The sequence below is a fragment of the Diplotaxodon limnothrissa genome, linkage group LG6 (assembly GCF_057381915.1).
Source record: "Diplotaxodon limnothrissa isolate DT_005_m linkage group LG6, D_limnothrissa_male_GT1.1, whole genome shotgun sequence".
In the NCBI taxonomy this organism is placed as follows: domain Eukaryota; kingdom Metazoa; phylum Chordata; class Actinopteri; order Cichliformes; family Cichlidae; genus Diplotaxodon; species Diplotaxodon limnothrissa.
Genome location: NC_140601.1, coordinates 24,666,818 through 24,694,428, shown reverse-complemented (window position 1 = coordinate 24,694,428; position 27,611 = coordinate 24,666,818). Strand labels below are relative to the sequence as shown.

Below are 27,611 nucleotides of genomic sequence, written 5' to 3'. Positions count from 1 at the left end.
TGCCTGCACTGTTCCTTCTGCTATGTCTTTGTTCATTGGATTATCATTTATACGGGCTTTAACAAAATGAAAATGCCAAAGCATTTACCATCTCGATGCTGTTTATAATCTTTGGCTAACTGGCTATGTGTGGGGGTGCAGCAGCGACGCCTTGTGGTGAAACTGTAAAGCTGCAGCTTTTCACCTCGGGTGAGGTCATGGACGCGAAAAAGAGGTACAGCGCCGCCCCGTGAGTCTGGTTGGAAAAACCGTCTGTCGGCCGGGGGAAATATTAGAAAACACAACACAGCATGACGCTACCACTCACCAATAGATAGGAGGCATTAATATTATTCTAACGGTTATTCTGGCGCCGTGGCTGTGTGCTCAGCCTGGCAGCCGCTGGAGATCAACGGACACCGCGTCACCGTGCATCGCGGCCAGCTTTACGTTCCCACGGCCAAAACCAAACAAGCCGCTTCGGGGTCAAACCGTCAGGAAGTCGACCGCAGGGGGACGCGGGAGGTAGCAGCGGAAATGTTAGCTATCCACAGCTCGGCTTGAGGGGACATTTTGTCCAGTCTCGGTGACCGCATGCCGCTGCTTTTACTTTAGCTAACGGGCTATTTGTTGGGCTGAAGCCAGCTAACTTTAGCTAGCTAACCCTGTTCTCCCTCTCGATACCTGCATTTTCCGGATCTTTCAAGGTAACCTAAAGTACCGCTGGCTCTCTGCTCTGACTTACAGCACCAGCAGAGTGCTTCTTTTGTGCCATTTTACCCAGTCGCATCCCATGCTATTGTGTTCCATTGCAGTTGTGACGTTAACTGTGTGTAAAGACGACGGTGTTCAATAAAGTTAGACCTGTTCGTCAATATATGACTTTATAGCAAGAAGGCAAAGACAGTGGAAAACGCAACATTTGGTGCACAGTAATCAGTAACCAAAATAAAACGACAGCACCACGGCATCCTGGCTGTTCGCTAGTAAATACAAAAACTGGTCCAACTTCACCCCCATCACCATTCAGACATCCTAGACTGCATCCACAGGTACTCAAAAATGCACAGTTTCATCACTCAAGTAGAAGTGAACATACTTGTTTCAAAAAATACTGAAGTGCTGGATCCAGACTCTGAAATGCAGTGAAAATGAGCTATTTGGAGGACATTTCTATCAGCTGTTTTGTGCAAAGCTAACTTAACTTCATTAATAATATAAAAATCAAATAATATTATGGGAGTACAAACATTATGTCAGCCCAAATTCAGATGCAAACTCGCTCTATGTGCTGATGTAGCTACACCTAAGCAGAAAAATGAGCATAATCGTGGGTTCAAGTTTGATTCGAGTAGGTGTGAGATCTCTAGTTTTGTAGTGCAGCATCACTTGGAAGTAATTTTTATTGTAAGCACAATGAAATTTTCTTTGTTTTTGGGCTGTGATCAGCTGACCTGAGTTTCTGCTCTTGTTGGCTGTCAGGGCAGATTTGTGACACCCCTACACACTATAAAGGTAGAATTCAGTGAATTAATCTCCTTTCCATAACTTTAAATTTACGTGTTTCCTTGTTACAGTAACCATAAACGCCACATCTGTTCTGCACTGTAAACATCCCCACAGTACCACAGATTAACCAGATTACCCTGCCATACACTGCCTTTTCATGCAACCTTGGAATAGCAAAAGTTAGTATACACTTCACATAAGCAACACATCAGGTATAGATCTGGTATCAGTTCAAAAGTGTCTAAAATGAATGAGGATGTTATGTTTCAGCTTTAACTTCCCAGTCTGTTAAATGTCACGGAGCAGTCCTTACCTTTTAAAATCTAACCTCTCTCCATCCTCTCCTGTCTTACTTTGATAAATAAGCGTTTTTTAACATTTTGAAGTGTGATGAGTGTTGTAGTAACACATGTTGTGATTTATCACTTTGTCCCCAATTGTTTTATCCATTAAGATAACTTGATCTTATTTAATTTTTGTTTTTTTTCTCATGCATAATGGATTGTCAAAAAAGCAAGCTGCAACCAGTGTGCTACTCAATAATGTCAAGTTGGCAACTACATACAGTCTGTTTCTTGTAATACAGCAATTAACTTAGAACTATTGGTTTGGGCATTATGATGATAAGGGTAAGAGTACGTAGGGGCAGTAAACTGAATTTCCCAATTTGTTGAAGAACACTGAAGCTTGAAAAGCTCCAGGTCGCTGCTGATAGGTCAGATGCAGTGACATCAGTAGATCACCTGATCTTTGCTGACTGTAGTTCTGCATAACTAACCTACCCTCTGCTCCTCTGTCTGCAGGGCCATGGATTTCCCAGGCCATTTTGAGCAGATCTTCCAGCAGCTGAACTATCAGCGTGTCCATGGTCAGCTTTGCGACTGTGTCATCGTGGTAGGCAGCCGACACTTTAAAGCCCACCGCTCCGTGCTGGCGGCCTGCAGCACCCACTTCAGAGCGCTGTTCACTGTCGCAGAGGGAGATGCTAGCATGAACATGATCCAGCTGGACAGCGAGGTTAGAAAGAAAATGCTGTCAAAAAAGCGAAAAAAGTGTTTTTAGTCATTCTAATGGTGATTGAAACCACTGTGTGCGTTCTGCAGGTGGTGACGGCCGAGGCCTTCGCTGCTCTCGTGGACATGATGTACACGTCAACACTGATGCTCGGCGAGAGCAATGTCATGGATGTTCTCCTCGCAGCTTCGCATCTGCACCTCAACAATGTGGTCAAGGCTTGCAAACACTACCTGACGACGCGCACGCTGCCCATGTCCCCCTCATCCGACAGAGCTGCCCATCACCACCCACAGCAGGAGCAGCAGAGGCACAGACAGCAGCAGCATCAGCAAGTAGCTGATTTAGCAGTGAACCCGATGTTAGCAGCTAATGCTAACCTTGCAGCAAATGCTGCCACTTCAAAGCTGCAGCGCTCCTTCTTACTGCAGCAGCTGGGGCTCAGCTTGGTGAGCTCTGCTTTGGGTGGGATGGAAGACGACCGGGCGGGAAATGTAGTTGGCAGTAGGGTGGTTGACCAGAGGGCCTCCTTCCCAATCCGACGCTTCCACAAACGGAAGCCCTCTCTGGCGCTGGGGATTTCAGAGGAGAGACCCAGACAGAGACAGCGTCCTTTGGCGCCTAACCTCGGGTTGTTAGGAGAAGAAGGGGTGAACGCAGAGCGGGAGGAGGGAGCACTTCTCTCCCCGGATTCCCACAAGATGGGGGACGAATCTAAACTTGACCCTCCAATCACTGGGTTAGCAGCTGCGTCCCAAGATGACCCTCAGATGCCGAGTCAGTCAGATAGTGGACGCTGCGAGGAGGAGAACTTGGGGAGAATTCAAGGAGTAAACAAAGAAGAGGACATGGATGACCAGGATCAGCAGGACAGCAGAGCAGGGGTGAAAATAAAATCAGGAACAGAGGAGGAGGAGAACGAAGAAGAGGAGCAGAAGGTAAAGCTACAGGTTTGTCTCTTCAGTGGGCAGGAATATTTTCATAGTTAAAACTCTCCAGACCTCTCAGGCTTGTCTGTATGAAGTAAACAAACTTAACAGAAATCGTTGGTTTGATTGTTATTAATGCAACCAGGGGTTAAGGGATTGGACAGAAGAGGGAAGTCATAAGATCGGGTGTAGCAGTGCAGCTGGGGAAAATGACTCACTTAGAAATAAGTCACACATAATTTCTGTTCTGAGGATTTGATTTCCTTGCGGACGGACTGTGACAGCTGACCTGTGCTGACTCTGAGGTCCACTGCTCTTTGTGGGTTTTGCTTGCTGCAATTTACGAGATATTAGCAGATGTTACATGAGCTGTCGTGGCCACTCTCCAACCTTTGGGCGGTGTAATGTCTAAAGGTGGAGATTGGCAGGTGAAGGGTAGTAAAGAATGTCATCAACTTACATTCAAACTAATGACTGTTACCCTGAAGCCTTGATTACATTTTTCTCATCGACTTGGATCCAAGAGACATAAATTTGACCAGTGTTTTTGTGGCCTCGTTAACTAATGTGCAGATAATTGACATTACAGTCCATGAACTAAACACACACACACACCCCAGGCAGAAGAGTTCAAGCAGACTTCAAAGGGGTATAACAGGTGGGACAACTCGGCCATCGAGTTTCAGCTGTCATAACCAGTCCTAACAGTGATCGTGAACACCCATCCTGCACTTCATTACTGTAAACTGTACCACAGTACTGCAGAGTACCTACTTTAGCCTGAAAAGACTGTCCAGTATAGTATAGACCCCCCCCCCCCACTCTGCAGCAGCAGCAGTAATGGCAAGGAAGCCATTTCTTGCAAAAGTTAACATGTTAATTTTCCACTAAATGTTTCCATTTATAGGCTAGAGTTAGAAAAAAATATTTATGATTAACTTTAGAGGTTTTATTTGTTTTACAACTTATATACAGGGAGTGCAGAATTATTAGGCAAATGAGTATTTTGTCCACATCATCCTCTTCATGCATGTTGTCTTACTCCAAGCTGTATAGGCTCAAAAGCCTACTACCAATTAAGCATATTAGGTAATGTGCAACTCTGTAATGAGAAGGGGTGTGGTCTAATGACATCAACACCCTAAATCAGGTGTGCATAATTATTAGGCAACGTCCTTTCCTTTGGCAAAATGGGTCAAAAGAAGGACTTGACAGGCTCAGAAAAGCCAAAAATAGTGAGATATCTTGCAGAGGGATGCAGCAGTCTCAAAATTGCAAAGCTTCTGAAGCGTGATCATCGAACAATCAAGCGTTTCATTCAAAATAGTCAACAGGGTCGCAAGAAGCGTGTGGAAAAACCAAGGCGCAAAATAACTGCCCATGAACTGAGAAAAGTCAAGCGTGCAGCTGCCAAGATGCCACTTGCCACCAGTTTGGCCATATTTCAGAGCTGCAACATCACTGGAGTGCCCAAAAGCACAAGGTGTGCAATACTCAGAGACATGGCCAAGGTAAGAAAGGCTGAAAGACGACCACCACTGAACAAGACACACAAGCTGAAACGTCAAGACTGGGCCAAGAAATATCTCAAGACTGGTTTTTCTAAGGTTTTATGGACTGATGAAATGAGAGTGAGTCTTGATGGGCCAGATGGATGGGCCCGTGGCTGGATTGGTAAAGGGCAGAGAGCTCCAGTCCGACTCAGACGCCAGCAAGGTGGAGGTGGAGTACTGGTTTGGGCTGGTATCATCAAAGATGAGCTTGTGGGGCCTTTTCGGGTTGAGGATGGAGTCAAGCTCAACTCCCAGTCCTACTGCCAGTTTCTGGAAGACACCTTCTTCAAGCAGTGGTACAGGAAGAAGTCTGCATCCTTCAAGAAAAACATGATTTTCATGCAGGACAATGCTCCATCACACGCGTCCAAGTACTCCACAGCGTGGCTGGCAAGAAAGGGTATAAAAGAAGAAAAACTAATGACATGGCCTCCTTGTTCACCTGATCTGAACCCCATTGAGAACCTGTGGTCCATCATCAAATGTGAGATTTACAAGGAGGGAAAACAGTACACCTCTCTGAACAGTGTCTGGGAGGCTGTGGTTGCTGCTGCACGCAATGTTGATGGTGAACAGATCAAAACACTGACAGAATCCATGGATGGCAGGCTTTTGAGTGTCCTTGCAAAGAAAGGTGGCTATATTGGTCGCTGATTTGTTTTTGTTTTGTTTTTGAATGTCAGAAATGTATATTTGTGAATGTGGAGATGTTATATTGGTGTCACTGGTAAAAATAAATCATTGAAATGGGTATATATTTGTTTTTTGTTAAGTTGCCTAATAATTATGCACAGTAATAGTCACCTGCACACACAGATATCCCCCTAAAATAGCTAAAACTAAAAACTACTTCCAAAAACATTCAGCTTTGATATTAATGAGTTTTTTGGGTTCATTGAGAACATGGTTGTTGTTCAATAATAAAATTATTCCTCAAAAATACAACTTGCCTAATAATTCTGCACTCCCTGTAGAGGAATTTATCACCATGGCTTAATCCACCCTGAACCTGCAAATTACTGTTACAGCTGCTAAGACGACACAGGTCAACAAAGTAGCAACGCACTGTGACAGAAGAATGGGGAAATGGTTGGATGTTAATTCTTTATTTCGAAAGGACATGCTAGAAAAAATAAAACGTCTTAGTAAGGCAAAGCAGGCTTGTTCAAGAGATTATTTTAGAGCATCTGGTTTTACCCATTTGGGAGCTGGCTCTGAGGTTTCTGTGAGAAGTCTTTCCACAATAAAATTCTGTCCAACTGTGAGACCTTTAGCCAGTGTTGTGAATATTAATTCTTACATTAAAATTTGAGGTCTTATCTCCCTTGGCCTTAGATGAAACATTTCTTTCCTTTTCTTGCTTTTCTTAGGTGGTTGTTAAACGTGAGCCGCTAAGTTCGCCCGAGCCAGCTGATGAAATTAGCGACGTCACATCGCAGGCCGAAGGCAGTGATCGCCCCGAGCCTGGGTGCCAGGAGGACGAAGAGAAGGTGGAGCTGAGCCCAGAAAGCAGCGACCGCAGCTTCACTTCTGAACCCCAGCCCAGCTCCGACTCTCTTCTCCAGCCCAGCTCTCAGCTCATCCTCAAGGGCAGTATAGGAGGAGGAGGTGCGAACGGAGGTTTTGGGTGTAATAATGGACTGAGTGGCAAACCTGGTTTCAGCATTTCCAGCTTCCTCAGCCAAAAGGATTTTGCGACTGGCAGCTCGGGGATGGTTGCCGGAGAGGACGACCTTCCGAACACAACAACTGGGGATGCAGTAGCACATCGCTTTCTGCTGAGGCAGGAAGCTGCTGGGACTTCGAGCTCTGCTTCTTCCTCTCTTTTGCAATCAGGTCCACTCAGTGGTGAGAGTAGAAGCAGTTTTGGAGATAATCTGCAAGCCGATTCTCTGTTCCTCCGCCCCCTGCATGATGGTTTAGGAAGCCCCAGAGGAAATGGGGGAAATTCAAGAGGAGGACGTGGAGGAGTGGATCCTTTTGATTTAGAATTCCAGCGCTCAAGTTTGGGGCTTCATTCACTGGGACGGCCCTCAAGAGAGACAGGAGGAGCCAGCGGCACAGGTCTGAGTTATCCAGGCTACAGACGCATTGCTCCAAAAATGACCACTGGCATGGGAGGAGAAGAGGCAGTCGGGGGGATTCTTCAGGATGCTGCCTCTTCTTCCTCAAGTCTAGCGGGTCCCCTGCTCCTCAATGAGAACGGGGGGTATGAGATGAGTGGCAACAGGCCCACCTCCCTCCCCCCTCAGCTCACCCGGGCCTCAGCAGACGTTCTGTCCAAGTGCAAAAAGGCTCTCTCAGAGCACAATGTCCTAGTGGTTGAAGGGGCACGAAAATACGCCTGCAAAATCTGCTGCAAAACCTTCCTCACCCTGACTGACTGCAAGAAACACATCCGTGTCCACACGGGAGAGAAACCCTACGCGTGTCTGAAGTGTGGAAAACGCTTCAGCCAGTCGTCACACCTATACAAGCATTCCAAGACCACCTGTCTGCGCTGGCAGAACAGTAACATGTCCAATGGCTTGCTGTAGGAGCAGAGTGTGGAGATTAAAACACTAGGAATCAGTGTAGCTGCCTTTAAAGTCACAAAGCTGTTATAAAAATGTTTCTGAAGCTCTGACTGAACGGCCAGTTTTGTTATCCGCTCTGTCTAAACTAACTGATCCTGATCACAGACCAAAGATGGGGATGAAAATGTAACTTAATATAAATATATAACGTGATCTTCTCCAGGACCAGTTGATAAAGTTTCTGTTAAAAAATTAACCCCATAGAAAGATTTTAGGGATGTAGGACATGCAAAATTAGCATATTTATTTATGTTAATTAATTGCAAAGTGTCAAAGTGCACCCTTTAAACTTTACTGTATTAGAGCCTGACTGATTTGTCTGCAGGCCGATATATCAGCAAATTACCATTTGGCATTGATAATGGCCAATATGTGAAAATTTAAAAAGGAAAAAAACATATTTTAACAATTTTGTGAGCATAACACAGCATAAAAGATGGACATAGCTGCTGTGACATCACCCTTTGGTTTGTGAACTCCCATTATGAAACTTCAAGATGAGCATGAGGTGATCCTTTAGTGGCGATTCATTGTTAGTGGTACACTTGGAATTAAATTAGATTCAGTCATTGCAACACTCAGAGGCAGCTGTGCAACATCAGCACTAAAGACTGACATCATGTAAAATATTGTATTTAAATTCATATTCGGTGCATAATTGTAAAAACATGTAGCAGCTGACATTATTGACTGTGCCTTGTTCTGTGCACGGGCAGTCACATCCATTCACATTCATCCACGTTGGTCGCCATTATGAGTGTAAGTGCTAAAATCTAATGGTTTATTAGATGCAAGCAAAAAAGGTAGAGATAATCCAGTGTGTGGGAGAGACCTGGGTAATGCTGAAATCTGTAGCATTTTAACAGTTTAACCAGCTGAGAAGGCGACAGAGTATGTAGTGTTGTAACAGTGTTTTTATTCTGTCATGCGGTGAAATGTCATCAGTACTTTGTTAATTAATAGTCATCATGAGGAATCGAGCAGTGGACTTATTCAAGTCAAATTAACGTGACATGATCGTCGTCTGTGGTTGATTTTCAGTCTGTCGCTGACGTTGTTGCTGAGCTCATTTTAATGTTGAAAATATTTTTGGTTAAAGGCCAAATAATTCAAAATGTACTCATGGAGGCCTTCATGTGGCATATGTCTGCAAGAGTAACAGCCTCACTTTAAAACATTTATACTTGTAGGGGGAAAATTATGAATTAGCCTGATTACCCTTCCACCACAACTGTTTACCTTAGAGTGAAGTTTCATTGTTTACTGACGTAAAACTATTACGGCAATCAGGAGAAAAGTTTAAAAAAACAAACGCATTTTTCTGTCTAAATTCATAAAACAGTTTATTGTGATTGTAAAAGATATGGCACTACGTGACTTTCAGCCATAGCTCCTCGGTGTTGTGCGTTTATTGAAAGAACGGCGAAGTTTCAGTGACGAGTTCAGCATGTGTTGGAGGAAAAAAAAAATATTTAGACATGTAAATACTGTATTGCACATTTCTGGTAAGTCTTTTGGAGAGGAGACAAAACAACTCCTAAAGATGTAAACATTGCGTGTCTGTTTGCTACTGTACTTGATATGAGTGCTTTATACGTGTCTCTTTACATATAATGTTGCGCCTGATACAAAAACACTGAGACAAATCAGTCTTTTTTTTTTACAGCTAATAATGTTTACTGGAACGTTGAACTATGTGACGACATCTTCATTGTAATCCAACCATCCGGCTCACCCAGCTCTTATGATCTTCCTTCTTCCTTTGTTATTCTGTTGTGCTGGAAATGAAAACAAAGTTCCACTAGTCTAGAAAAATGTAACATCACTAAAGGAATATTTCACATGGAGAAAGTAATTTTAAAAAACAAGATTTTAATGTTTTCATTTTTTGTTAATTACAAGAAATTTTGTGTTTTATGTAGCTGTATTTTAATGTAACTTGATAAATGTTGGGGAATGCTGTAAGTTACAAGACAACTATGTTACAGCTGAGGATGTGTACGCTTAAAAAAAAAATATAGACAGGATTTACAAAAATAATATCACATGAAGGTTTTCTGCTAGCAGACATCCTGCAGGTTGAAAAACAGCCTCTGGATGGCAGTATGTTTTTTGAAACAGTATTCATGCTGTGTTGTAGAGTTCTGTTTTAGTGAACTGGAATGGAAAAAAATAACACATTAATTAACATGTTTGCTTTTTGTATAGTTTAATGATTGGTGTATTGTGACACTTGAGCTGTCAGTGAGACAGGATCATTGCTTTCAATCCTAGTTGGCACCTTATTGTACTGTAGAGTCATCACACTGTTAGCCCTTTACAAAATGACACTTTTTAAAAAGGAAAAAAAAAGTTATTTAAAGTTATTTTCCCTGTAAATTTAATTCAGAACTCTATTAAAGTCATTTAAATGACCAGTGACGGTTCAGTCTTTAATCTGACTAAAATTTAGTCTGTTGCTCTGACTCTCACTCACATTCAGCTTCTTCTCTCGTCATGAAGCGAGGTAGCTGTAGCAGGCTTTTGAAAAATACAAAGGTAGATATGGGATCAGGCAAAGGTTTGACTGTTTACATGTCACACAAGCAGGTTAGGTGATGTCTTCTACAGCTGTTGTATTAATTATTAAATTATTATTAAAACTGCACTGACTGAACTACCCTCTGTATGAAGATGTTTGCTTTCTTAGAAAGAAATGTGTATAAAAGTCTGAATTGATTATTAAAGTCACTGCCTTATGCCCTCTAGCTTGTAAAGCCGGACTTTTATTGATATGCCAAAATTGAAAGGTTTGGGGGGGGGTGTTAGTTTGTTTTTGTTTGTTTTTTTCTGTATAACGTCCGTAGTGTAACAATGAGGTGGCTAAATGTTTGTCTCTTTACTCTTGAGTACTTTGAAGATTGTATAGTATGTTCAGGTGTTGTATAGGCTGAATAAAAATGCTATGAAATTCAGTTTGTGTGCAACTTTCTTATCATATACAGTGCTGTGAAAAAGCCTTGGCCCCCTTCCTAATTTCGTATTTTTAAATATTTATCACACGTGTGTTAGATCATCAAACTAATTCTAACATAAGACAAAATAACCTGAGTAAATACAAAATTGTTTTTTGTTTGTTAAATTAAGAGATAACTGATTAACCACACTTTTGGGGAAAGCTGAGTTCAATTTCCGTATCCACACTCAGGCCTGATTACTGCAAGACCCGTTGATTCAAGAAATTGCTAACATAGAAGCTGTCTGACAAAGCTAACTAGGCTAAAAGTTCTCAAAAAGCAACGCAACATGCAATGAGCAGCTGAGAAGCAATGTCACTGACACCTATCAGAGTGGAAAGAGTTACAGAGCCATTTCTTAGGCTTGATCCTGAATCCTGAAGGAGAATGTCCGGCTATCAGCTTTTCCCCACGCTTGAGTTGTGCAGCAGTACAATGATCTGAGCCAGGTTGTTCATGCGCCAACCCTCCAATGTGGCTGAAATATAACAATTCTGCAAAGAGGAGTGAGCCGAAATTCCTCCACAGAGATGAGTAAAAATCTTTTTGCAGTTCTTGCTGCCAAAGTGTGGGAAACCAGTAGGTTTATAGGAGCAATCACTTTTTCACCCAGGGCCTGCTAGGTTTGAATCACTTTTTTTTCCATATAATTTGAAAATCAGAAAGGGGGCAAAAACTTTTTCACAGCACTCTAGAATCCCAAACTAAAAAATGTGAAACTGAAGACTAAAGAAAAAGGAGACAGTTGCAACACTGCAAGGATTTACTTCAGTCAGCAAAATATATTTTGAACAGTAAGTAGAACTAATCATCCACTATTTGATCATTTTTTCAGAGTGGAAGCTGTTTCTTCTTAAAGCTTGAGCTCTTTGATCATCGGCTGCCCTCGCAGGCCCAGGAGGAGGTTGTTTGCCGCCAGGGAAGACATAGCATCACGGGTAGTATAGGAGGCACTCGCAATATGGGGTAGAATCACTGCAGGAAGAGAAAATATTAAAACCTAATGATAGGCAGAGAGGACCAAGTGTGATTTAAAAACCTGTTCAAAGTAGCAGAATGCCCACCACAGTTTTTGAGCGTAAACAGTGGGTGGTTGGTTGGCAGCGGCTCAGGAACAGTGACATCTAATCCAGCTCCTGCGATCTGCCCTGTGGACAGAGCTTCATACAAGTCTTCCTGGTTCACCACCCCGCCTCTGCACAACAGCAAAGTCAGTTATAGACTCAAAGGGCAGAATCCTCTCTGCTGATTGCCTACAGTACATATCCATTTCTCCAGATGCAAGTCACCGAGAAGTTAAATGATTAGTCATTCTAATTTCCTGTGAGTGAACTAGTCAACTGTGGAGGTCATTTTGTGAAACTGCGAGCAATTCTAATATCTCAAATGTGAATATTTGGATTTGAGGAAACACAATGGTCATTTCTTAAAACCGCTACCTTGCATTTTGTGTATTAAATGGTGATCAGTGAAGGAAAATAACCTGTTAAACATCAGGTTAATCAGTAATTAATGAGCACAACACTCACAGACCACTCTTGGGGTCATGCATGTATCAGGTAGGGATACCTGCTCGTGTTGATGAAGATGGAAGTCTTTTTCATCTTGGAGAAGAGGTTCTTATTGCAGATCTCCTTTGTCTCTGGTGTTAGAGCACAGCACACAGCCAGGAAATCTGACTGCTTTGCCAGCTCATCAAAAGAGACTAGAACAAGATACAGTGCAAGGTTATTAAAAATAAACTGAAAACTAAAATAAAACAAACATTTTTAGCTGGTAGGAATCAGATGAAAACTAAACTAGATGCACTAATATCACTTTTATCATATTAGGTTTGTGGATGGCTCTTAGGACTTCAAGAAAGACTTATAAAAAGTCAAAAGGTTTTAAGTAGCCTTATCTTTTGACTAGCCCCTTAAACCTGCCTCTCATCTGCCCTGTTGGCAGGGGATCTTTTGTCCACATATCATAGAGTAACGTCCTTGCTGGGTCTTCCTTACCATATTCTGCATTGATGGCACTCGCCAACTCAGGCCTGGGGGCCACATCTGTGTAGATAAACTTCCTTACTTTGAAAGGTGCCAGACGCTCAGCAATGGCCACACCTTTGAGTACAATCACACACTGTAAAAAGCTCATAACTGACAGAAATGGCAGTTTGACGATACGCTGATGTAAAGGTTGTCTTAGTGACGTGCTGCTTACCGATCCTGCCTAGTCCGAGAATACCGACAGTGCTGTTGGCCAGCTCATAACCACACAGCCACAGCGTTCTCCACGTGCCCCAGCCGCCACTGGCATCAGTGAGAGAAAGAGAGAATTTGTTTTGCACAGTTTGCATTTTTGCATGTATGTTTTAGTAAGTTTTCCACACATGTGTGATCTTATTTTGTATATGACAGTACGTCTTGGCCTCATGTGTGGCCTCTATGAGCCTCCTGGAGGTCGCAAGCAGCAGAGCTACTGTCAACTCAGCAACAGCATCTGTCAGGACTTCAGGGGTATAACCTATACGGATTCCTCTGTAGGGGAACATAAACATTGCATACAACGTTACATGAATATTTCACTGCCTATTTGCATGTTAAGAACCTTTTTTCATAAAGGGAAGATCACTCTCAGTAGAGCCATGAACGGCATTCACACGTGTTACAATAAAATAAAACAGAAAGAGGGAACTCACCGTTTCTTCAGCTCATCCAAAGACAGATGATCGAATCCCACTGACATTGTACTGAGGACCTTCAGGTTTGGACCTGCAGGAATACATCACACATATAAAGACATGCAAGGCTGTTTGTTGCATTTAGGTTATTTGTCAAAGGCAAAGGGCAGACCTGCAGCGTCCAACAGTTCCGCATCAATTTTTTCTGTCAGCGTGCAAAGCAGACCATCTACACCTTTGACCTTCTGAAGGAGCTCCTTCCTGGGCACCGGTATGTCATCTGAGTCCCACAGCTCAAACTGCACCCTAGGGAAACAGAAATCACATGACTGAAGATTTAAATCAAATCCAGTTTTGAAAAAAACAAAAAAAATCCCAAATGCATGAGCACAGGTTTCACATTTATATACAGATAATGGTTCTTCTTAGAGATACATAATCTCAAAGTGCTTTTCATAGAAATCCTGGGATTTTAAGGTGCAGTGAAACATTTGTGCAGTTCTCTTTCTCAGGGAATACCCTTTAGACTATGTGCTTTATTTGACAAGACCTTAAGGCAAACATTAGCAGTCATGTTTGTTCAAAGTAAATGATGAACCTCAGACCAGACATTCAAACTGCTTAAAGTGATCACTGTCAAATCTCCTGCAGCACACATCGCGTAGTTACATAAAAATGCTAAAAAATTTGTTATTTTAAGTGACATAACAGGATACTAAAAAAATACTCACTGTCCGGATTTGCGGAGGATCTTCAGGCCCTCAGGTGGGATCTGTCGTGTGACGTAGACGCGTGGCAGGGTTGACATCTCCCTCTGGATGTTGCTTGTTAGACCCCCGGTAATGTTCAAAGGAGTAACGGCGATCTTCTGGAGCCGACGGAGTGCCATGCGACTGCACCACATTGCAGCGTAAGTGCGTGGGCAGAGTGTCCACAGTGTAGGATGAGTAGACTCTGGAGACTGTTGTGGGATTTGTGTGTGATTCTGGCTGCAGATCAAGGGGGAGGCTCCTTTGTGAACTAACCAATATGATAAAAGGGCGGGAGTCTGAAGGCCATTGCATAGTCTGAAGGTCTGAAGGTTAGAGATACTTATCCCTAGCCCCCCCCCCCGAAAAAAAGAAGAAGCAAAAATCGGTCCAATTTTGTCTCTGATTATGGAACTGGAGGCACAAGCATAACTACCTGCTGCGACAAAGACAGTACCAGAATTGTGTTTTCCATCGAGTTGTGGTGTAAATGTTTCACTTAGCTGGTGAACTTTGTTTCTTTAAATGAGGGGGGGGGGGACCTGAACATTGTTTTTTATCTTCTGCTTTCACTGGTTGCGACCAGTTTTTATATCTGGCTTTTTCCAACACGAGCCTGCCTGCGTTGTCATGAAAATAGAAAAGTTGTTGCTTGGTTGATTGCTTATTTTTTCTCAAACTGAAAAATAAAATACCCCTAACCCGTAATGGCTGGAGGAGGTATTGTCACACCTCAAATCCAAAGCGATAAAGCAGACTCATCATCGACAAGGTTGATTTAAGATAAGGCAATATTTTCTGACATGTTTCTGCTGTTTCTGTCCTGCTTTCAGTTGGATGGACCTTAAAATCATTATTGTGTTACAGGTATTACTTTTGTGCTATCTTTTTCTTTTATGAATAGAATGCATTGTTGTCACCATATTCACATATACAATATACATCTATACGGTGAAAAGTCTTAAGACACTCTTAATCACTTTATATTTTTATAGGAAAACGCGAAATAGACTCAGCAACTTATTGAAACATGTGCAAACACACATAGAAATACAGTATATAAGGGGAAAAAATAGAGTTTGTACAATTCTAATGAGCTCGGAAGTCAGTACTTAGTATTATTGGTAGAACAGTGTGTTATTTATTCTTTAACACAGCCTGGACACTCTTAACCTTTATTTCTTTAATTGTGTAGTCTTCAGGAATAGTTCTCCAGGCTTCTTGTAGGACATTTAAAGCTCTTCTTGAAATGTTGACTTCCTTTTCTTCCCTTCTCTGTCAACATGATCCCACACTGCTTCGGTAATGTTGTGGTCCGGACTCTGAGGAGGCCAGTCCATGACTGATAGTGTGTGTTTTTCTAACCAGGTATGCTTTTACTGCATTAGCCATTGCCAATCATGAGCTTTTCTGTTGGTAGTTGTTCAAAATGTGTGTTGATAATTCAATTTGTTTTGACAAAATCCCCAACACAACTGTCTGAAGTGCAGATTGAAACCATGACAGAGTCTCCACTGTGTTTTACAGACCATCACTTATAATTTGTAAACACTGACTTAGACACTAACTGTTCTACCTCTCTTCCGACCTCTTCTGCACATACTGATGAGCTTTTCTCCCTGCTTCCCCTCCTTAAGACTGGCTTCTTTTTTTTTCTTTTTTCTTTTTTTGCCTGTCCCGTTTGGCTCTTTTGCCATCAGAATTGTTGTCTAAAGGCAAAGAAAGATGCCCAACGGATTTACTTTACCAAACTGACCATCCCAGCCTTGCCGTAATGGTCCATTTGATTCACCTTTTATTGTTTATTTTATTTTCACTTACTGAATACGGGACAGACTTGACTGGGGGAAAGAAGGGGAGAAAGAAAGAGGGAAAGAGAAACAGCTGAGAAGAGGGACGGGGGAGAAGGGCAAAAGACAAAAACCAACAGAACGGGCAGAGAAAAAAAATGCATATATCAATCACCTGGATCACCTGCTGAGAAAGAAAAAAGAAAGCAAGCAGAAGAGAACAAGAGTAATAGAATAAACAACATCACAATGATATATGGGAATATGACAGTAAATACTAGACTGGCTTCTTAACAGCCACTGAAACAGTGAACAGTAGATTTATTAAATCAAGAGTCAGAAGCATCTCCCAGGACCTGTGTCAGATATTTGTTAGATGCTTTACCTGTTTTATTTTTTAAAAAATTGTTAATTTAATTTACTTATTTTGTTTTTTTTCCCACTTCTCAGTTTCTTCAATATTATTAAAGACACACTGCACAACATGTTCAGATATGCCAAGTTTTCAGCAAATAAATCCTGTGTTTTTGTGGGGGAGAAGGGGGGGGGGGGGGGGGGGGGGGGTTCTGCTTGTAACAAAGTGTCTAAAGATTCCATTTAAAATTGGTATTTTTCTAAGTTGTCTGTTACGTTTAGATCCTTGAATTTGGTGCCTTTTAGCTATTGAATGAGTCATGGATCAGTGTTAGGTTTTTTTAAAAAGCAAGCAAAAAGAAATGGGTGGTAACTCAAGATTACACCTCTGAAAACAAAATGGTGAAATTTTATTCTTTAGAAAAATGTCACCCGAAATCTAGTAAATCATCATAAATGTGTGTTATTTTATCAACAACACAAAATAAGTAACGTTTATTCACAAATATAGTCCTAGAAGTTTCCGTGAAATGATTGGTTGACGTTGGCCACGTGAGTGCGTTAACCCGGAAACACTCCAAGTTTTTTAACCAGTCACAGCCATTCATTCGCTGCAGCTCGCTGGGCTTACTGACAGGTACCTGCGTGTGATATTCTGACTAATTTTAAGTACATTTATAGCAGTGTTTACATATTGCTTGATAGAAACAACTATTCCTTAAACATTTGTCTACTCCCTGGAGTTATTTGTAGCCTCGTGTTTGTGTCGCCACTTTTAATGAGTTTATGAGAAGTGTCTCCGTAACCGGCACCGGGCAGCAGCATTAGCTAGCTGTAGCCGCTAGCGTTGAGCTTCGGCAACTTCATAAGTCATCTAGCTTTACTAAGGCACGTGTATTAACCCCTTTAATGTCGGGCTTTTTTTAAGCCGCTTGGTTAATTCAGTTCAGGTCAGCTCAGCTCGGTGGGGTCAACCATGTTGCTGACAGCTAACTGGCATCAACAGTTAGTTAGCTGTGCGGCTCATTAACAGCAGGGCGTTGGTTTTAAATCTATATCGCTCAATCAGACAAGGTTAATTACTCTATTTATATTTTTAACAGGAAGCATCTCTATCTTTGAGGCACTTGCTCTCCCCCCCTTCCCCTCCCACCATGGCTACAGACTCGATGGAGATTGACGACTCTCTTTACAGGCAAGCCTCACCATCCTTATAATTTGCCTTTTTAATGGTTTATATTACAACCAGCGCCGTTATTGTTCGTGGTGTTTCCATTCGTCCTTCTAGCACATTCCTTCACAGTGACTCTTCATCTCTCTCTCACTCTTTAGCCGCCAGCGATATGTGCTTGGAGACAGTGCCATGCACCAGATGGCCCAGTCCTCAGTCTTTCTCAGTGGAATGGGAGGAATGGGAGTAGAGATAGGTAGGCAATATTTAATGGTTTGGTGTTTGTATGAGCCATGCAAGGAACTCTAACATGACTCTAAATCTTTTGGGTTTGGTTTCGCAGCAAAAAATATTGTCCTGGCTGGTGTAAAGGTAGGCGCGCTCTCTTAATATTACAGCAATGTGTCATTCTCAGCATCTTGCAAGTCCAAAGGTCTTGTAGTCATAATTGTTCGAACCTATTGTCCTGTTTGTCCTCTGTATGTACAGGCAGTCACGCTTCATGACACAAAACAGTGTGAGACCTGGGATCTTGGCTCCAACTTCTTTATCCGCAAAGAGGATGTTTTGAGCCAGAGGAGGAGGTAATGAACCCCATGGGCAGGACTCTCCTTACGCTCTTAAATAGGCATGCACCAGTGTAGCTTATTCATTCCTCATGAAGATGCCTTAAAGGAGCGGGCTGATAATATTGCTGAATAAATACATTGCAAACCATTCTCTTTTTATGTGAAACAGTCATTATTAAAATGACAAAATAACAAGATCAAAACCTAATTAATTTGAACTTGTTTCCTTTCATCTTGGTCTGTGCTTAAATTGAATTGATACATTTAAGCTATTGCTGCTCCCCTTTGTTACTGTGTATGTCTGTTTAACCATACCCTCCTTGCTTGCACAAGATAATTACGGACTGCACTAATCAAGTTGTGCAGTTGTAAAAACTTTACAACTGCACAACTTGATTAGTGCAGTCCGTAATTGTGTAAACTACACAACGATACAGAAATGGTGACACTGACAGGGACAGCACCATTGTCTGCTGTTGTCATCAGCTCAGCTGATCACTGTTTGGTTTCTGTTAAATCACAATTAGGTCACAAACAGTGAAAGCCACCAAAGTGACGATCCTTTCTTGTTAGTTTCATGTTGTGCTAATGTACCAAATAAAGAATAACATTTTAGTTCAGTTTAACTGAATATAATTTTGATTGACCAGTGCGTACCTGATACAGCTCTGAGTAGGTATCAGAGTGATAGGTGGTATAAACATTGAGACTGGTGCATCCTTACTCAGATACTTTCTCATGTTTACCCACTCCCTTGTGTTTCTCCCACAGGGTGGAGGCAGTGTGCCCTCACGTTGCAGAGTTGAACCCTTATGTCCACGTTGACATGTCTTCCTCTGCTCTTGACGACAACACTGATCTCGGTTTTCTCAGAAGGTACCAGGTAAGTCATTACCTTTCAGACTCCGGGTTGTAAGCTAACCCATGGTTAGTAGGACAGACATTTTTTTTAATAGGTTGCTCCCACGCCCTCAGAAACCCCCTAGTGATTAAAAATATGAGGTGTAGAGAAGTATGAAGACACCCGCCCCTTCCCTGAAGACCAATGTGGCTTAACAAGAGTTTCCAATAGAAAGATTTCATCATAGAGAAACATTTCTGAATGTCAATAAAACTCATGAAGCTACTCCAGCAGTGTGATTCACTTCACAGCTGCCTCTTACAGATGTTCTAGTTATGTTTCTCCCCTGGTCTAAAGGAATGTTGAACCTAAAGGTCGGCATTTCATAACGGCACAGCAAGTCGCGAAGGGTTGATCTCGTTTTTATATCGATCATGTATTTGGCCACCAACTGGCATTCAATTTAAAATAAAATGCTTGTACGTAACTGCTTTTCTTCTCTACCGCATAGTCTGCTATGGACTCCAGATAATGTTTATTGTCTGCTCTGCTTCCTCCTCTAGTGTGTGATTTTGACTGAGGCCAGATTGAGCCTACAGAAGAGAGTAAATGAGTTCTGCCACTCACAACAACCCCCTATCAGAGTAAGTCTGCTCTCCTTGTTGTGCTTATGCATTATAGTTGCACTGCGAGAGCTCACAGATGGGTAAATATTAACCAAAACTGTTGCGTGTGTATTGCTTCAGTTCATCAGCTGTGACGTGTACGGTATCTGTGCACGAGTGTTTTGTGATTTTGGAGAAGAGTTTGAGGTGTTCGACCCCACAGGAGAGGAGCCCAAGGAGGTTTTCATTCAAAGTATCACTCAGGTATTCCCCCCGACCACACCCCACAAAAAATAAAAAATGACAGATAAATAAATTGTTCCAGCTTTTCTTCAAAAAATTCAACACCTACAATTTGCAGTAAAGTTTGCCTGTTAATCTTCTGCTTAGTCAGTAAATGAGCGAACTTTGGGTGAACTTTTCTGCAAACTGTTTTAGGATAATCCTGGGATGGTAACCTGCATGGACAACCAACCCCACGGCCTACAGACAGGGCAGAGTGTTGTTTTCAGAGAGGTCGGTGGCATGGTGGAGCTCAACGGCACATCTCGGCAGGTTTCAGGTACTATGGTTACAATTTTATTACTGTAATGCATAACAGCGGCGTCTCCAAGATTATTGTTATTATTTGTACAAACTCAAACTGGTGTTTTTATTTATTTTGCTGGACGCAAATGCAAAAATGTATCTGGCAATGTCTTTGGTGACTTGTTTTCTATATGTATGTTCATATTAATTAAGTGTGTGTGTGTGTGTGTGTGTGTGTGTGTGTGGGGTTATAGTCCTTTCTTCTCACAGCTTTGCAATAGGAGACACATCTCAGCTACAACCATACACACATGGAGGTTTCTTTGTCATGGTGAAAACCCCTAAAATGTACAGATTTGTAAGTAGACTAGTTTTCATATTAACAGTGTTGTCCAGTTATGATTTAAAAACATGCAGATATGTTTAAATGACCATCACTTGTGTGTATGCTAACAATAACTCACAATATTTATTTCAGGAAACATTAGAGCGACAGCTGTGTGAACCTCGGGTCCTGACTCCGGACTTCAGTAAACCAGAGGTAAGAGGAAACTAGGTAGAAACTTATATCCTACAGAGGGGAATAGTGTGACATTTAAACATCGTTTTATTGCAGCTTCGTGACTCACATGGCTAAGAACAGTGTGAGTTAGAAACTGATCAAAACTTTCCCATGGCTCTCTTGCTACACAGTTGGTTCTCCTGACAGTATCCCACATGCTTAAACATACTGCCTTCACGTTTAAACAATAGAAACATGTACAGAGCAGAGATACCCTTTCTTTCACATTGATGTTTAACTAGGTTTACAAAACAGGTTAAACTAACGTAGACCCAGTGTTTCTTAGCCAAGTTCACAAATGCCTGTTTTTCTTTGAGTTTAAGAAGCCGATTTCTTCAGTCCTGTTTTAAATCTGCTTCTCAGGCCCCACTTCAAATCCATGCTGGCATGTTGGCACTGGACACCTTCCAGGAGCAGCACAGTAGACTTCCTAACACTGGGTAAGTAAAATTTCCATATCAGATCAGTACTTTTTACCCTCCAGTCTAATGTTGTGCTCTGCTTTCTCTGTGCGATATGATTGCTAAGCACTGAAGAGCGCCTTTTCTTTGATGTCATCAGGTGTTTACAGGATGCTGAGGTTTTACTAAAGCTGACTGAGGAAGTGAATGCAGCTCTCAAGAGCAAAGTGAGCTTTACTGTTTTCCACATTTCATCACTGCAAAGGCAGCCACTCATTGTCTGACAAATGACTGCATGCACACTGGTGTGATAACATTATACTCTCTTTTCCTCTCCTCTGTGACTCCTTCCTCCCAGGCTTCTGTGAATACTGAGCTAGTACGCTGCCTTTCAAGGACAGCAAGGGGTGCTCTCCCTCCATTAGCAGCAGCTGTTGGAGGTTTAGCCAGTCAGGAAGTTCTTAAGGCCATCACAGGGAAGTTTGCACCCCTGCAGCAATGGGTAGGTCACTAAATTTTAAGCTGTGGTTTTATAGCTCACTGTAAGCCGTTTTCCAACCCTGAAAGAAAATGTTTTATTATCCAGTTTTGTTTTGTTTTGTTTTATCGCATTTTTAGTTTTATCTTGACGCTATTGAGGTAGTCAAGCCACTTCAGCCTCTTTCTGCTGAGGAGTTTTCCCCTAGGGGTGATCGATATGATGGATTACGAGCTTGCATTGGTGACTCACTGTGTTTACAACTACACAAGCTAAGGGTCTTTATGGTAAGATTTAGAAGTTCTCAATGTGTTTAAGGTTTTTATTGAATCATGCTAGTTTACCCCAAAATAAATTATTTTATAGGTTGGCTGTGGAGCAATAGGCTGTGAGATGCTGAAAAACTTCGCCCTGCTTGGAATTGGATTGGCCAAGAGCTCAGGGGAGGTGGGTATTTATTCTTTATGCATTTACCTAAGTTTTACCTCACTGTGAAAAGTTTACTGGAATTTCATTTGCATATTTAACTTCTCAGGTGTGCATCACAGACCCAGACCTCATAGAAAAGTCTAACCTCAACAGGCAGTTTCTCTTCAGGCCACATCATATACAGGTGAATAGACGTGCATTTCTGCACCGGTCAGGCTCGGGCTTGGTCAGCGCATTGCTGCATTTAAGCCGTCTGTTTCCTCTCTGCTTTAGAAACCCAAAAGTACCACAGCAGCAGAGGCTACTCATGATATAAACCCAGACCTACAGGTGGAAGCTCACCTCAACAAGGTGTGTCCGGCTACTGAGAACATCTACAATGACTCATTCTACTCTTCATTAAACATAGTGGTCACTGCGCTGGACAACGTAGAGGCACGGAGATATGTGGACAGGTTGGTGAAGACATTGTAACGATGAACAGCTTCACTTCATTCACTTCAGTATTCGATGTTCAATGAACCAAAGTGAAGCAGAATCCATGTGTGATTATTGTGACCCCTGACCTCATGATTACCATTGTCATGACATGAATCTAGAAGTTGCAGTTTAATAAAGTATTTGTTGTCATTTAAAAAGAGTTTTTCCTTTTTTGTAACTTATGTATTTTCAGCCGCTGTGTATCCAATCAGAGGCCTCTCCTAGACTCTGGCACCATGGGAACTAAAGGGCACACCGAAATCATTGTGCCAAACTTGACAGAGTCTTACAATAGCCATGTGAGTCTGTGGAAGAGGCTCATGTTATTGGTTTTCTGTGCTGGACATGTGCAGTCCTGTCACCAACCTAAAATCGCTTTTCTTCTGCCTCCCAGAGGGACCCCCCAGAAGAGGAGATCCCATTCTGCACTCTCAAGTCTTTCCCTTCTGTTATAGAGCACACCATCCAGTGGGCCAGAGATAAGGTCAGGCAGCTGAAAGACCCAACAGTATTCTTTTTCCACACTGCAAATTATTGTTTTGAAAGTCTGAGTGTACTTCCTAATTTTTATTTTTTAAATTTTTGGCTTTCTAGTTTGAGAGTGCCTTTGTCCACAAGCCCTCCATGTACAACTCGTTCTGGCAGACCCATTCCTCGGCTGAGGTGGTGCTGCAGGTAAGGCACAAGTGCAGTTTTCACTGATGAAAATCACCCCAGCAGTGCAGCTGTTTAATCAATAAAAACAACTTTGATTGTGTGTGTTTGTCTGTGTAGAGGATGCAGGCAGGGGAAAGTCTGGAAGGGTCATTCCAGGTCATGAAGCTGCTGAGCAGACAGCCCACTCAGTGGGAACAATGCGTTGCTGTTGCTCGTCTGAAATTTGAGAAATATTTCAAGAGAAAGGTAATGAAAATACACATTCCTATCGAAGGGGCTGTGTGGTTTACGATTATGTTTTGTTTGGTTTTTGTTTGTTTTTTTCTTTTCGGTTTTTTCACTTTACTGCTGTTTTCATGTAGGCCCTACAGCTGCTGCACTCTTTCCCCCTGGACACAAGGTTAAAAGATGGAAGTAAGTGTTAAATAATCAGATGGAAACCAGAATCAAGTTATCAAGCAAATTAACGGGTATAGCTAATTCATAAATGGCACGTAAAAGTATTTAGTGAAAAATCTCCCAATTCCTCAGGTTTGTTTTGGCAGTCTCCAAAAAGACCACCAACACCTCTTGAATTTGACTTGAAAGACTCTTTGTAAGTATGCCCTTCTGCTAACCGATAAGCTAAATATACTCAGATATTCACTTTTAAACTCTCCTCTGTTCCCATCAGGCACTTTGCTTTCATTGTGAGCACTGCCCGGCTCTTCGCAGGGATTTATAACATCCCTTATTCAGAAAGGGTGGGTGGCAAGCATTTAAATCTAATCGCACACATACGTAATGACTTACTGACTGTGCGATTGTGTTTTTCAGGATCTTTCTGAAGAGGCTATTACCAGGATTCTTGCAGATGTCAAGATTCCAGAGTACAGGCCCTCAGAAAAAGTAAGCTGTTCTGTTGATCTGAACTTTACACTTTCAAACAAGCCCCCCCCCCCCCCCCCCCCAAAAACAAAAACAAAAAACAAAACAAAACCAGAAAACAAACCACCCTAATCTTTTTGATGTGACTCTGTCCCTACCAGTGCATAGAAACAGATGAGACGGCAAGGAAGCCTGATCAGATAAAGATGCCTCTAAGCAGTGAAGAGGAAAGGGACGCCATCACTCATTTGGAGCAGGCTATTGCTACTGACAGGGTCACACCAGGTATGCAAATACTCAACATATCCTTTTTCTTTTTTTTTACGTCTGAAGGAGACACAAGCTGACTGACAAATTGAAAACGTGAAAGCTGGAGTGTTACATTTGTGATTAACGATTGGAGTGTGTGTCCTGTAAATTGTGCAGAACGGTTACGGATGAGTCCACTTCAGTTTGAAAAGGATGATGACAGCAACGGTCACATGGACTTTGTCGCATCAGCATCCTCTCTCAGAGCCATCATGTACTCCATTGAGCCAGCTGACAGACTTAAGACCAAACGCATTGCTGGGAAGATAATCCCCGCCATTGCCACGGCAACAGCTGCAGTGGCTGGTTTGGTGAGCACAGACCTTGAGATACTCGTGTGGTTTTTAAGGATTGCATCCAGCAGATAATGCTCATCATCCATTAGGTTATGTTTTGATTGAAGAATAAGGTGTACAATATGTTTTTAAAATGTTGATTTAATGGTATGGTAACCTTGTGTATTAATGTGATGCACTCAGGTGGCGCTGGAGTTGATCAAGGTGGTTGGAGGCTTCGGGTTTGAATCGCACAAAAACTGCTTCTTTAACTTGGCCATTCCTGTAGTCGTTCTTACCGAGCCTGCTGCAGTCAAACAGACACTCATCAGGTACACTCATCATATTCACGCTTTATCACACCTCCACAGAATAATGGGACTTTCGACAAATTACGATTTCATCCAGACATTGTGATGCAGCACAAGAGGTCACCACAGTGCGTTGCTACACGTTTCATGTCACTTTTTTAAAAAAAAAAATTTAATATGCCGGATGCGCTTCCCGAAACTCCTCCTAAGGCATTTGTCTCCTGAGTCAATGATGAGCTCAGTTGTGGCTCCATGGTTTAGTTGTTAACATGTTCGCCTCACACGCGAAAGATCCCAGTGGGAAACGCAAATCCAGCCTCACGGAGTCATAAGACAGTGCGGTGCTAATGCCTGGAAGAAGGGTTCGGAGAGTTGTATCCGGAGTAAATGTCTGTGCCAAATATGCAGATCCATCCACAGCAGTGACCTCTTGTGAAATAAGGGGATCTCAGATTTTTAACTGATGCTATGAAGTTCCGACTTCCAGTGGACTGTTCTGTAAGAAGATGTTGCTGTTTTTGGATTCTGTGTACTGAAACTTTCAAGTCCTGCACTCTTAGTGACCACTTACTGTTGCACTATCACAGCATCCATGGGGAAATTACATTTACCATGTTGTTATTATTATAATGTCATGTAGTAACAGCTCCATTGCATCTCTTCCAGGAACAACATCTACTACACCATCTGGGACTGCTGGACTGTCTTTGGCCACGAGGACTTCACTCTCTCTGACTTCATGAATGCTGTCAGGGTATGAAGCATTTACTCCCATTATCCAGTGATTTGCAGCTGTTAGATTATTGTATTCTTCCTCAGATTCTTGTTGTTGCAGAGAATATTTTCGTTAATGAGCTGTTTTGTTATTTACAGGAAAAGTATGGAATTGAACCCACTATGGTCGTCCACGGTGTAAAGATGCTCTATGTGCCTGTGATGCCTGGACACTCCAAGAGGCTCAAATTGACGTATGTGTTTTCCTCCAAACTTTTCCTTATTTCGTCTTTCTTTTTATAATAAGTGTTTTTGAAGGGAGTAGGCAATGAATGTGTTGCTTAAGGGCACATCAGAATCGGGAGGGTGGATACTCTTAAACAAGAGATTAAAGCAGAGACACTCACACTTCCCTCACACTGCCTACATAGTGTTTTCCTGGTCTAAACTTCCAGGTGTGTGCCTGTACATGTGCTCATTACATCGTTGTTTTTTTGTTTTTTCAATTTGCTGAAATGTTCACAGTGCATTTATTCGTCTATCTTTGCCTCTGATTTTTCACAGGATGCATAAACTAATCAAGCCATCAGTGGACCGCCGCTACGTAGACCTTACTGTGTCATTTGCTCCCGAGGCAGATGGAGATGAGGACCTCCCTGGTCCTCCGGTCAGGTACTACTTCAGCCCCGATGGCGAGACTCCCTGACACCTCCCTCAATGTCATCCTCAAGCCTCTTGTGTCCTTATTTCCCTTCTTTTATGTAAATTGTTACACCCCAATTGCTTTGGCATGGGCCAAGAGTTTTCCCTCAGGATGTTACCTGACAAAGTCAAAACTCCTTGCCTTAGCACAAACCCCTCTTGTACTTCATGGAGCAAGAAAAGCCAGTCGTGGTCCCAGTTCCGTTTTTGTTTTTTTGTTGTTGTTTTCCCCTGTTGCCTAAGATCTAGCCAGTGGAACACAAGGAGTAGCACTTATAATTATACCTGTGTACATATACTTTGTTCCTTTTTTCTTTTTTTTTTTTTACTCTGGTGAAATGCACAGCTCTGGTTGTGTCGATGCCTTAATTGATTATTAACCTTTTTTTTTCTGTTTGTGGCAGCGAGTCTGACTAAAATCTGTGTTTACAGGAATCTTTAAACTCCCGACACACAGACCCATTTAGTTGTTGTGTTCAACTTTTTTCTTTTTGTGAGTTAAACTTTTGGCACAATAAAAACAAGTAGTTGGTAGGCCTCGCAACATCTTCGTCCTCTGAGTTCTTTGAGAATATTGCCAACCACAAATTTGCCAATTATTTTCTGTCTCCCTCTATAGAAATAAAATTTAAAAAAATCAAGATTTGTTGTATAATTTTAAGGTGCGAGAAGTTAAGTGGACAATGGCAAACCACCAAAGATAGTGATTATCATTTTGTCTGCAGATTCTTTTTTTTTTTTTTTTTCCTCCATCACTTTGACTGCCTCATTATAAAACATGTTTCAAACACGGGGCATGGATATCACCCAGCATTTGAGAGCAACACACAAGCTTTGTTTTACTTAAAGGTTAAGCTGAAGTTGTTCTGCAGTCAGTCGGGTGTAAAATGACACCGTCAGTGTGTGGTGCACTTAAAAACAAAAAATGGGTTAAAAAAAAAAGTAAATTGTAGCTGTTAGTCTTACCTACCTTAATAAATACTTGGGTAATGACTACACTGACATTAGTTTGAGCAAACAAGATGTTCTTCATTAACAATACAAAAACTGACGTGAGTTTACTGTTTCACACATAGAAAAGCCTTATTTTGACAGACATTAATCATCTGGGATCACACTCCTGTGTTATAACACATTTGTTTTAAAAGAAAATCTTTGCTGTATTTGTTCATGAATGTCTGTGACATGTATTTATTTACTTGTTATGCTTTTTTTTTTTTTTTTTTTTTTTTTGTTTGTTTGTTTGGGTCAGACTGAGCCTGTATTGATGAGCTCTAAGTAATGGTGCACTGGTTAAATAATCAATAATGAATAGTAGTCATCCAGAAAGTCTTTCTCCAGGTTTATAATTCTCCCTTTCATTAAGTTCCAGGTTAAAAAGAAGGCTTTCGATCAGTCTGTAGTGCCTACAGTGGCAATAACGTCAGTGTAGTTTTGAATGGAATCAGTTAAATTGAACTTTGTCTTGAAGATTAAGTCGCATCTTATCATCTGTCTTGGACCTTCTGGCTGAACACCACAACGAGATGCTTCCTCAGTGTTCCTTTGTTTCTCTGCTCAAAACCAGAGGTGGTGAAATTTCCTTTCTACAGCAGATG

The 27,611-nt window shown here is 41.9% G+C and overlaps 3 protein-coding genes across 4 annotated transcripts; 2 read left to right on the top strand and 1 right to left on the bottom strand.

Annotated features, from left to right (window-relative positions):
* The first annotated feature begins 125 nt into the window (after positions 1–125).
* On the top strand, positions 126–10,443 carry zbtb5 (zinc finger and BTB domain containing 5). Of its 2 annotated transcripts, none has more exons than XM_085357003.1 (4): positions 126–214; positions 2,292–2,505; positions 2,592–3,440; positions 6,355–10,443. In XM_085357003.1, exons 1-4 carry the CDS (start codon positions 126–128, stop codon positions 7,519–7,521), a joined length of 2,319 nt encoding a protein of 772 aa, XP_085213129.1. In that variant the 3' UTR covers positions 7,522–10,443. The 2 variants fall into 2 exon arrangements, with proteins under 2 accessions (XP_085213129.1, XP_085213130.1); XM_085357004.1 differs by lacking the exon at positions 126–214 and adding an exon at positions 272–686.
* Positions 10,444–11,310: 867 nt separating this feature from the next.
* grhprb (glyoxylate reductase/hydroxypyruvate reductase b) lies at positions 11,311–14,199 on the bottom strand. The gene is made up of 9 exons (XM_085355991.1): positions 13,953–14,199; positions 13,394–13,527; positions 13,240–13,312; positions 12,962–13,078; positions 12,762–12,850; positions 12,557–12,661; positions 12,126–12,261; positions 11,621–11,751; positions 11,311–11,531 (listed from the first exon to the last, which is right to left on the bottom strand). Exons 1-9 carry the CDS (start codon positions 14,123–14,125, stop codon positions 11,410–11,412), a joined length of 1,080 nt encoding a protein of 359 aa, XP_085212117.1. The 5' UTR covers positions 14,126–14,199; the 3' UTR covers positions 11,311–11,409.
* Positions 14,200–15,279: 1,080 nt separating this feature from the next.
* uba6 (ubiquitin like modifier activating enzyme 6) lies at positions 15,280–26,505 on the top strand. The gene is made up of 32 exons (XM_085355990.1): positions 15,280–15,338; positions 17,218–17,309; positions 17,447–17,541; positions 17,629–17,657; positions 17,775–17,869; positions 18,626–18,737; positions 19,259–19,339; positions 19,442–19,564; positions 19,739–19,862; positions 20,083–20,186; positions 20,307–20,369; positions 20,754–20,830; positions 20,952–21,018; positions 21,150–21,293; positions 21,410–21,556; positions 21,636–21,716; positions 21,805–21,882; positions 21,972–22,153; positions 22,372–22,477; positions 22,573–22,662; positions 22,773–22,853; positions 22,953–23,081; positions 23,198–23,249; positions 23,367–23,430; positions 23,509–23,578; positions 23,652–23,723; positions 23,864–23,987; positions 24,129–24,322; positions 24,491–24,618; positions 25,264–25,351; positions 25,471–25,565; positions 25,876–26,505. The coding sequence occupies exons 1-32, from the start codon at positions 15,309–15,311 to the stop codon at positions 26,015–26,017; spliced, it is 3,159 nt and encodes a 1,052-aa protein (XP_085212116.1). The 5' UTR covers positions 15,280–15,308; the 3' UTR covers positions 26,018–26,505.
* Positions 26,506–27,611: the final 1,106 nt, after the last annotated feature.